At 35.5% G+C, this 11104-nt stretch overlaps 1 protein-coding gene across 1 annotated transcript in view; it reads left to right on the top strand.

Moving 5' to 3' along the window:
* The first annotated feature begins 370 nt into the window (after nucleotides 1-370).
* Nucleotides 371-11104, top strand: part of LOC140153127 (WD repeat-containing and planar cell polarity effector protein fritz homolog) — a 33316-nt gene continuing 22582 nt past the window's right edge. Inside the window, 10 exon segments of the mRNA XM_072175769.1 lie at nucleotides 371-447; nucleotides 1105-1149; nucleotides 1388-1429; nucleotides 5046-5116; nucleotides 6020-6079; nucleotides 7339-7459; nucleotides 8098-8237; nucleotides 9730-9807; nucleotides 10397-10497; nucleotides 10938-11000. Of these exon segments, the coding sequence (XP_072031870.1) occupies nucleotides 387-447; nucleotides 1105-1149; nucleotides 1388-1429; nucleotides 5046-5116; nucleotides 6020-6079; nucleotides 7339-7459; nucleotides 8098-8237; nucleotides 9730-9807; nucleotides 10397-10497; nucleotides 10938-11000 (782 nt within the window). The 5' untranslated portion in view covers nucleotides 371-386.

Genomic DNA, 11104 nt, shown 5'->3' with positions numbered 1-11104 from the left:
TTTCTCACAAAACTTGCCCCCTGGATAGTGAACCAAAAATATCAAATTTTAAAGCAAACTGGGCTTATTTAACCCATCCAGCATTATTAGCATATATCTTTATTTTTATTGGCCCCTTGGTAATTGGAAGTATTGGTAATTGGCCCCTAGTTTCTTCAAATCTTGATGAACCAGGGGCCACTTTTTTTCTGCCGAAGTGGCCCCTGGTTCAAGCTATCTTATTTTCACCCTTGATGTAAATAGATAGCCATAGGTGCACTCATTCTGCAACTGGGTCCACTTTAATAACAATAAACATGGTTAAAACATTTGATGTCAGTTTGTTTAAAAATGTATTCACATTCAAAATTATTTTCATTTGTTTCAGGCTTAATGGGGCAGTAATAATGGCAAGCTGTATGATTGAACTACATTTATGGACACTGAAAAATAGTGTAATTGTCAAAGGTAAAAATATTCCTAAATTCATCTTCAATTTTGAAGTGTTGAGTTCTTGCGGTTACTTGTTTGTTTTAAATGTAAAAAAAGGGGGGAAGATAGGTGTACCTCATATTTGTAATCTGATTCTGATTAAATTATGTGTACATATATGTTGTGCATATTATACATACATGTACGCATGTTTCATTTCATGTGCTTGTTAACCTCAAAACACGGACACACACAATACAGTGTTCACTTTCCACCATGGAGAAGGTTGTAGCTTGAGAATTTTTAGTGCCGGGTGGTATTTGAGGGAAATTTTTGTGAAATTGTTAATTTTGTTGAAAATTGCTTAGATTTGGCCAAAATGTAATTTTGCAATTTTTGACACTTGAGTGCTGGGTGCTAGAGCTTAAATTGTTTATCAGTGGTGGGCTCTAAATCTGAGTGCCAGGTTCTGCCACCCGCCATGTAGCTACATATCACAAACGCCATACTCACATCCGCGGTTGGATAGCAATACACAATTTCCGCAGTGTTTTTGTGTAGTGTGTGCCTAATAACAATATTTCATATTAACTGGATAAGATGGTGAGTGCATGTGGGTGTGCTGTTATGTTTAACAATATACAGGGAAAAGTAATAAAACTGAGCAAATCTGATACTTGATTTGAATTTCAGATAATGATGTTGGTTGCCATGCCTACCATGATAAAGGGGATTCTGGTAAGTTGGTAAATTGGAATGTTCTAATGCAAAAGAAATTACAATCACTAACATCTTGAAGATGTCAATTTAAATCAGCAAGTAAAATCTGATCAGGTTCCATCGCCGATAAATCCCCATTCCGATAGCCAGGGGCAAATAAAAATGTCTTGGGCATAATTAAGATGACCCTGTCCATTGAGCAAGCTTAATCTGTGACATTTTTGATATCAAAACTGAACTTTGTATCTCTTTCCAGTTGTGACAGGATACCTGGAACAGAAGCAGTTATATACAGAGGGTAAGTATCAATTGGGCTATTCCATTCAAAATCCATGCTACCCCTGTGGAAGATTTTGGAAATATCTTCCATAGGGGGAGTATGAATTTCAAATGGAATAAACACATTAGACAGTTCCATTTGAATTGCATAGACCCTCTGAGAAAAACTCAACCTGAATCCTACTGAGGGAGGGCGAGTTTCAAATGGAGCTGCTAATGTGTTCATTCTATTTGAAATTCATACTCCCCCTGTAGAAGATATTTCCAAAATATTCCACAGGGGAGGTGTGGATTTTAAATGGAATAGCCCATTATCTGTATTATGTCAATGGATTCATCTGTCCCTAGTCTTAAAATGTTCCTATTGTCACAAAACTAACATGTGCCAAGTTTGAATTAATTCGGAGGTTGTCCTGGGGGGCCACCGAGAGCCTTAAGTTACAATGTGTGTTCCTATGTAGTAAAGTTCGTTGACCCCTGTACAATTCCAATTAGAAGCCGATCGAGCAATTTAAAGTAGCTGCCATATGGTCATTTTCACGGTAAAGGGTGTAACTTTTTGATTTTTAGGGTCAAAATTTCAAACCACTTAAATATGTTTCTGTTTACTGTAATCATGCATAGAAGCAACTTAAATTCCAGTAAAATAGTGTTTCAAGGCTTAAACCTTTTGATTTCTGATAAAAAATTTGACATTTCCATAACATTTTGGTTAAAATCTAAGAAAAAATGTATTTTACATAAGCTCAGAAAATTATGACATGAAAGCTGGAATACATGTGAAATCCCATTCCAAAGTAAGTCAACAGATATAAGTTAAATTTTATACCATGTTTTGCTATGTTTGTAATTGCAATTTTGAAAATTTTTAACATCAAGGGTCATTTGCAATGGAAATTTCCCAACCTTAAACATATTTTTTAAGTTTTAATTGGGTTCCTAAAATAATTTAAATGTCTAACTTCATGTACAAATACTACTTGATGAAAGGAACCTCCCAGCCAAGTTTCACAGAAATTGGAGTTATTTTTTAGAATTGGCAATTCAAGCGATTTGTGTTTCGGAGGCTTCAGTTAACAACACAGGTGATCATAAAAGTAAAATATTTGGCTAACTACTACAAGTTGACATGAAAAAATAGGTAAAAATATCACAATTACCAATTTTCATGCTTTGCTTCTAAGTATTGAATTTCAGTTGTGACAAAAATTAAATTATCACAGCAAGTCATTTTTTTTTTGTTTCGGAGGCTTCATGTTTACAATGGTTAAACATGGCAGAAGTAGTTTTTTTTAATTCAACACTGTTGGGATCATCTAAGCTGTTATTTTCTTGTGTGTATTGAATCAATGATTCTATGCGGCAGATATTGCAGATTTATAACATGATAATTTTTTCACCCATTTGTTAAGTATGGTGTTATTTGCATGTGAAGCCTCCGAAACGGGCTTTCTTGGATATCAGTATATTTTTCAAGCATTAACCATAATATCATTTTTTTTTTAAATTCATGACATTCTGCACATATCATGCAACAATTACAATGCAGATATCAATATGGAACATACCAATTTAGATATGCATAGATGATAATTAAGTTTACTGTTGTTTCGGAGGCTTCATTTGTTTCGGAGGCTTCAATTGTTAACGGAAAGTTTGTATTGGGTCCCATTTTCAAACGGTGATATATATCTCCATGATTTAAAAACAAGTGACTTGAGGATCTACTTTGCTACATTTTGATAAATAGATTGGATGAGCTCTTTTATTTATATTTGCCCAAGCTTGCTGAACAGTTTGTTTCGGAGGCTTCAAAAAGTTAACGGAAAATCGGCTCTTTGAAGTCAAGATTTTATAAAAATTTTAAAAGCTTGCAAATCAACTAATTTTTGTTACCCATTTCAAGTTAAGATATCAACTGTTATGAATCAAGAAGAAGTGAAGAAATAACCAAGAATTATGAACCAAAGCTATACCCACAAAGTTTGTTAACAATTGTTAACGGAAAATGAAGCCTCGAAGCGACAAATATCAAGTCCGGTTCTCAAAAATACAGGGCTGTTCACAATTAAATCTAATGTGGCAGTGTTTACTGAACATATGACCGTACTTTCAGGATAAGAAAAATTATCCATGAACTAACTGAAGAAAACACAGGGTTTTACAAAAATGTTACTGTTTTTTACAGTTTTTCAAAATGGCAATATTAGGTACATTTAAGCCTGCTAAAACTGAACGCAGTAACTCCGAAGATGATTATGCTACCCAAGGTAGCTGCTAACTAGATGACTTATGTGGCCAAAAATCATGGAATTCTGTGGCTTTATTAGAAAACTACGGATCAAAATGTTAAAAATCCAAAGTTACACCCTTTACCGTGAAAATGACCATATCAAAACCGTTAGGACTTAGAAGCTCAAATCTTTTGCGCTTATAGTACTGATAATCATCTTCGAATCGGTGATAAAAATTAATCACCAACAAAATGAGCATGTGTGGAATGGGCACAAGCGCCCTAGATACAAAATTTCAGTGAAATAGGCATTTTGTGGTAATTTTTACCTCAAATTTTACAAATGTTGATGTCCTGGTTGTCATTACACTTTTACAAAGCAGATTTTCTGAACTTTAGATCAATATACATGTATAATACATATTAACAACTTTCAGTGTGAAATAAAGTATTATAGCACTTGGTTAAGACAGAAATTGTAGATTTTCCCAAGAATATGGACTGTGGGGGCGCTTTTGACAATAAAACACACACGGTCATTTCTTTGGAGATGGATTTTCATCACAGATTCAAAGATGATTATCAGTACGCTTAGCTCCCAAGATTTGAGCTTCTAAATCCAAACGGTTTTGATATGGCAGCTACTTTAAATTGTTCGATCGGCTTCTAATTGGAATTGTACAGGGGTCAACGAACTTTACTACATAGGAACACACATTGTAACTTTAGGCTCTCGGTGGCCCCTCAGGACGACCTCCGAATTAATTCAAACTTGGCACATGTTAGTTTTGTGACAATAGGAACATTTTAAGACTAGGGACAGATGAATCCATTGACATGAGGGACATCTGATGCACCCTAATCTGTATTCCTCATATTTTTATTTTAATGTACTTGTTTGGATTTTGATGTAGTTTATTTTGACCCCTGGGCACTCCTGAAAAACAGTGCTTGCACTGATTGGTTTTCCCCAGGCAAAATAAGAACAAAATAATAATAAAATAAAGGTTTGCATTAACATAAAACAGAATTGTATGTTTTCATGCCCTTCTTCCCATCAAATGAGTCTTAAAAATTAAAATATTGGTTTTTATGTTAGCTGTAAGGTAACAAAGAAAATAGATTTTTAAAATATATGAAAATTCAGAGCAACATATTTTTATTATTTATGTATTAATGTTTTACTGAATAAAAAAAAGTCATTGCTTTATATAGCGCAATTAGATAAGATATTGAACTTTAAAGAATACAGCTTTACAAATACATATCTGCTTCCTTATGAGCCTTATTTTTGACTAAGAAATTTAGGTTATTGTTCTAAGGAAATAATTATTGGTATCAGAATAAGTGGTGTTTATATTTCCCATTACTAATGTAAAGTTTTCTCTATTTATTCAAACAGGGCGTGATTTGGTTTGGACTCCAAAGAACAGAAGACCTGACAAACTAAGAGATCTGATCAAAGAAGTTGAGGTGGGTAGGACTGTTGTTTACATGTGACAAAATTAGAGACTAAAGTTTTTTGTTTTACCGGTAAAGAAACGGAATTCAGTGTTTTAATTAGTTAACGGAAAACAAGTTGGAGAAGACTGTCAGATTCAGCTTTGCTTTGCCTTAAAAACACTCCAAATTCATGCTAACAATAATAGTCTGTTTATGTTGAAGGTGCAATTTTGCAATTTGAAAACTGTTGGAAACTGGTATTGCATTTCACAAAATGGAATTAGACTTTAGAAAACAAATCTTTAGTCTCTAGGCAAGATCAAATAAGGATTTAAGTAACAATTGTCACTCAGAAACAATGAAATATATTCTGGTCTGAATAAGATAGAAAAAATAAAACAATCGCCACTCTTTATATTAACACGTTGGGTACATTTTTGTTTAAATACTTAGCTGTAGCTATTATAGAGGCAAGAAAATTGGAATTTTAATAAATGTGTTATGAATTGATCATGAATAGGTGGTGTTACATTTTTTTTTTATTTTAACGTTTTGTCCCAGATCTCAAGAATGGATAGGAGTACTGAACTGGTTTAGGGTCTTATTTTGTTGCTGATTGATCTGGCTAAAATTGTAGAAAGCAAAACCTATATACATGTATCAACTTACAAGTTGTACAATTACCTTCCTTACACTTTCTGGGTGTTTCTGACAAACCTGAGATGAATTGCAATCATTTTTGTATGAAAGCATGTTTATTTTGAGCATGTAACACGTTTTGTCCCCAATTCATGATGCATGACCAATATAAGTTACAGACTACAGAGCATTTGCCATTAAGAGGAGGTCAAGTGGCTGTATAACATTCTAAAGTATTTGTTTGTTAAGTCGTAGCTGCAATTATTAATTTGTGTTTTCTTTATATTAATTCAGGATGTGTTAATGATATATGATGTAGTGTACAGCAGGTGGAGGTCAAGAAGATATCTTCAGGTAAAAATTGACTTGAATTTAATGTCTTTATGAAACCGAGGCAAACTGATAATAAATTGAGAGAGCAGAAAAAACTCAAGACTTAGTGGGGTTTGAACCCAGGGCCTCACAATTAGCGGTGAAGACTTATAACACTGGACTACTTATACTTAGTTCACAGTTGGTACACAGCTATATTCATCCAATAATGTTATTACCAAAGTCTCAGTTTTAATGAAGAAAAATGGGGGATGAGGCTGTTGACCAGGTCACACCACTTTAAACCATAATTTAGTCAAGATATCCAACAAATTCACTCAAGTCTTTGATCAAAATTAAGCATATTATATATTCTGTGTGGAGTATTACTTCAAATGACATTTGTGATGCGATCAAGCAAAATCAGACGGAACTTTTTCAGTGTCTTATAGGATAGTAAAAAGCATTTACAAAGCTGCATTTTGATGAAAACCTCATTGAAATTGAGCATCCAGTTCCAAAGATATGAGCAATCAAAGAGTTTCTAAAACAACAGGAAACAAAATGGTGTATTTCATTTGTTTGGTCATATCTCAAAATCAATATTTGGCCAATTCCATGCCAAAAGTGCCTTTTGTAACGTCCGTAACAAAATTTTGGAACATTATTGCTCAAAACAGGAGCATTCATTTCAAATTTGCTAATGATGCCTCCATAGATTGATGTCAGACCTACTTCAAGATAGTAAAGAAAAAAATCTGAGGAAGCACCTTGACAGTTTTTTTTCATTATGAAAAAAAATACGGACGTTACATTTGAGATAAAATGTAACATCCGTAACACTAAATTAACAGTGTAGGACGATACAGGAGTATTAATTTCAAACTTGCTTTTCATGTTTACATAGAATGGAGTCAGGGCTTGCTCAATATAGTTAACAGAAAAAATAAAACACAGAACTGAATGGAGATTTAAGGATATGTACCATCTGTCAAAATAGCAGGCACTTTCGCGTAACGTCCGTAACGCTCGTTTCTAATTTCTGTAGCTAATTAACTAAGAAAGCCCAAACAAAATTGCTTCATTATATTGAACATTAGAGTGTGTACTAGTAGCATACAAAGAAATAAAGTGTTATTCTAACAGCAAACATGTGTGCTATTCACTTAAAAGTTGCAAGTTGCATGTATCTGTAACGTCCGTAACGGTGGAATTGGCCATTTCTAACTTCCGACTGATTTTGTTTGATCGCATCACATATACAGTTTCTTGAATAAAATATTTATTTTGTTTTTCTGCAGGTGGTACTAAGTAACTGTGTAATAGTCTCTTTTGTCATATGTGCTCATTCTGGAGATGTGGAGAAGATATTTATTGACCGGTCCCTACAAGGCAAGCTGTGCTCAGATGTTATCAGCACAGGTGAGTGTAGCCTCTTCAATGCAGCAGTCTAATAAAATGTATAATTTACTTGTATTATAATATTTTTCACCCTGATGTGGCAGTGAGGTCAACGCGTTGTGGCAGCTGTTATGTTCATGCTTCTATTCGGCGTCTTTAAGCACGTGCTAAAATACACCAGCATTTTGAGCGTCCGCTATCTACTTGAAGCTGCGCCTTATGAAATGCGCACTGACGTCATTGCAACATGAGGGTGAAAAATATTCACGTCAAGTTTGCTTGTGACGTACGTGGTTGCACCATAAGCATGCAGACAAACAGCCCATGCATGTGAGTGTATAAGCTCTGCAGGATTAGTTTGACACACTATTTCATGCTGCAACCAGCGAATTATGTACCTGTGTATACGCTTTGCAGGAATAAGAAATGGAGATACAAAAAGTACTGTGTGAATGAGTGATATCAGTCAGTACTGCAAATGAACTCAAGGTTTTAGCATCTCGTATTCTGATAGTGTATATGATATTAATGATTTCAGAACAAAAAACAATAGAATTGTATATCCTGAAACAACACTGTTCCCTGTAAAACAATAGTTTGATATGAAGTCTTTGTTATCAAGCACATTAATTTTCAATGTTGGCTCCATTTTATTGCAGCAATCCTTACCGATACATTCCTGGTATGCACATTTCCTGACAAACCAAAGCTAGGTTTGATTTATTTCAACAAGAGGCCTTCATCAGGATCAGGTCAAGATGGAAAGAAGATCGATAAACTCTCAAACTTCGACCCAAAGGTTAGATAATTCTATATTGCACTATATTGATATTGGCGTGTTTTGATTTGCCTTGAATGGTTTGGGGTAGTATATCAATGAAACAGCTCTGACTGCTTGTTGAATACTGGTGACTTCTACAAATGACAGGGTTTCTGTAAGAGTGCATACAGTTGTTATGTTTCCTGGTTGTCCGGGTGTCCGTCTGTCCGTCCGAGCTTGCTAGTGTAATTTCTCGGAACTGGTAAGGCGTATAGTAATGCAATTTGGTGGAGGGGTGGCAATTGGTGGTCTCCAAATTTTAGCAGGTTTTTGTTGCAAAATATGGTTATAGTACCTAATTTGCATAATTTATGCATATCAAGCAAAATAACCTTGTGCACAGATTATCTGGAGATCTGTATGAGTTACAGTGATGAAACTTGGCGGAGAGTAGCACAGCCAGAGGTTCTTGACCTGATTTGCTTTTCAGCGCAAAATTTGCGTAATCGCAAGGTCATGTGGGGTCATCCGGGGTCAAATCGCCATATACTGTTGCAGGCTCATGAAATTTGGTGGGAACGACTACTGTAGGAAGAAAAAAATGTCAAGGTCATTTTGGGGTCATCCAAGGTCATCCGAGGTCAAATCGCCATAGATTGTCGCAGGTTCATGAAATTTTGTGGGGACGACCACTGAAACAAGGCAAAAATGTCAAGGTCATTCGGGGTCAGCTGGGGTCAAATCGCCATAGACTGCTGCAGGTTCATGAAATTTGGTGGGAACGGCCACCTTGGTGAGGCAAATAATGTGAAGGTCATTTTGGGGTCAAGTGAAATTGCACTGGTTAAAATGATGGGCGTCAAGGTGGAGGCATTGCAGCCGACGCTTTGCGTCGAGAACCGTGCAGGTCGCGAACCGCGAAATTCTAGTTTATTTGTGCTGTCAAGTGTTCTCAAGCTTGTTTTCATCAATCGCTACAAGACAGAACCATATCTAAGCTCTTACACCTCTACCATAAAAACAGTTCTGACTGCTTGCAGAATGCTAGTAACTTCTACAAACAACAGGGTTTCTGTTACAGTGTGTTATTTATGCTGTCAAGTATTCTCAAATTTGACTTCATCAGTCACTATTAGACATGGCCACATCTAAAAAACTGGGAAAGTTAAGTGTGCCAATACAGTTATTCTGCCTTGTGTCTGCTAAGGAATTAAAAATAGGTAGGTTTCCTTGACTAGAATTTGTACACATGACCCATGACAGTTGAACTATCAAAGAAACTTTTATGAAGACAAGATTCAAAATCATACATCCTGCAATTAACTGTATAGTGTTTAGTGTACACAATTATTACTCATTTGTAGCTATATGTGTACACTGTACAGGTCAAAAGTGATGTTGATGATTTGATTGCGTATATGGACAACTTTGTTATACTTCTACGGGTTCTCCCTACTATTTCCTTTTTATTTCAAGCGACTCTTGCCTGCCATGTTTATCAGTGATTTGTTTTCTATGCCCTCCTTATTAGGTTAGCCATATAGATCTACCAGGCCACAAATCAAGAAGACTTACAAGAAAATTATCTGTCAATGTGAACCATGAATGGGTAAGTACAGTGAGGAAAACCATGGGTTATCAGGAAATTGATGAGGAAATATTCAGGATATATGTGACCATCCAGCACAACTGAGCCCTGAAGTCGCCAATCATCATTTTTGAGATATTCAACCAAAATATTCTGCTTGAAATTAGCTTTAAAATGATGTATATCATGTCTGTAGTACTTGACATTTAAGTAGTGAAAAAGCAATAAAACAGTCAATAAATCCTTTGTTTCCTATTGTTTATTTTTAAGTTCAATGGAGCATATCTCAATAATGGCACTGGAGACATCCGGGCTCAGTTGTGGTGGATGGTCACATATGTATATACTACCAGTGCTTGATTGTTGTAACTCAATTAAGTCCAGCTACTGGATGTTAAATACAGCTTAATAAGCCCAAGGATGTAAGTTTTCCGTATTTTTACGGAATTCCGGTTTTTTTTTCATCCAATTATTTTACTAACCCAAAATACTACTTAAACTTTACAAGAAGAACATCCAAGTTTTGGATTCTAGAATGGCCATATGCAAACCACCAAATATGGTCAAGTAATTGTAGTTAATTGCATTCCTGTTCTGGATTATATTATAGGTTTTAGTATGGTGGTCATCTGCAGGAGAAGAGGCCTGGCCGTGGACACCAATGACAAGTGACAGAGACAGGGCTAATGTTATTGTTTATGCTGTCAATGGGTGAGTCAGGTGTTGCACTCAAGTAGCTTTATCTGTTAGGCTCTGCACCCCAGTTCTTTGTGCATAGCGATATGTGTTCAGGCTTTCACAGTCTGCTCTTGAAGAAAACATATTTGAAAAAAGATCATGGGGGATGAGTGTTCAGGCTTAAATAGTAGCTTGTATACAGCTGCATTCCTGATTGACCAGTTTACGAAATGTCAAGCCCACCATGTTATGCAACTTCTGTGAGACAGAATGTGATGTTTTGTAATTGTTGTTACAAATTGTTAGCCTTTATCTCTTTAGGAGGTGTCATATTAATGACAGAATGATAGAGCCCCACTAGGTACCTTCTGTATCTGAGACAAGAAATTTCAACTCTTGTGAGGCAACAAAACATACAACTCTGTCCACATTAATCTAACTAATCATATCAAATACTTTGTTTTACTTTGCAGGGGGAAACTTGAAGAGCTCAGTTTTGTGAGTACAGAATACCAACCAATAGATGTGTCATTTAGGTAAGCCATACACCAATAGCTGTTTTGCACATATGAATTTGTTTTAGAAATATGACATACAGTTTGCCCCTGTATTGTGATCATTTGTTACTATAGTCTGTCTC

The sequence above is a fragment of the Amphiura filiformis genome, chromosome 5 (genome assembly GCF_039555335.1).
Source record: "Amphiura filiformis chromosome 5, Afil_fr2py, whole genome shotgun sequence".
Lineage (NCBI taxonomy): Eukaryota > Metazoa > Echinodermata > Ophiuroidea > Amphilepidida > Amphiuridae > Amphiura > Amphiura filiformis.
This window is presented reverse-complemented; position numbering and strand designations above follow the sequence as displayed.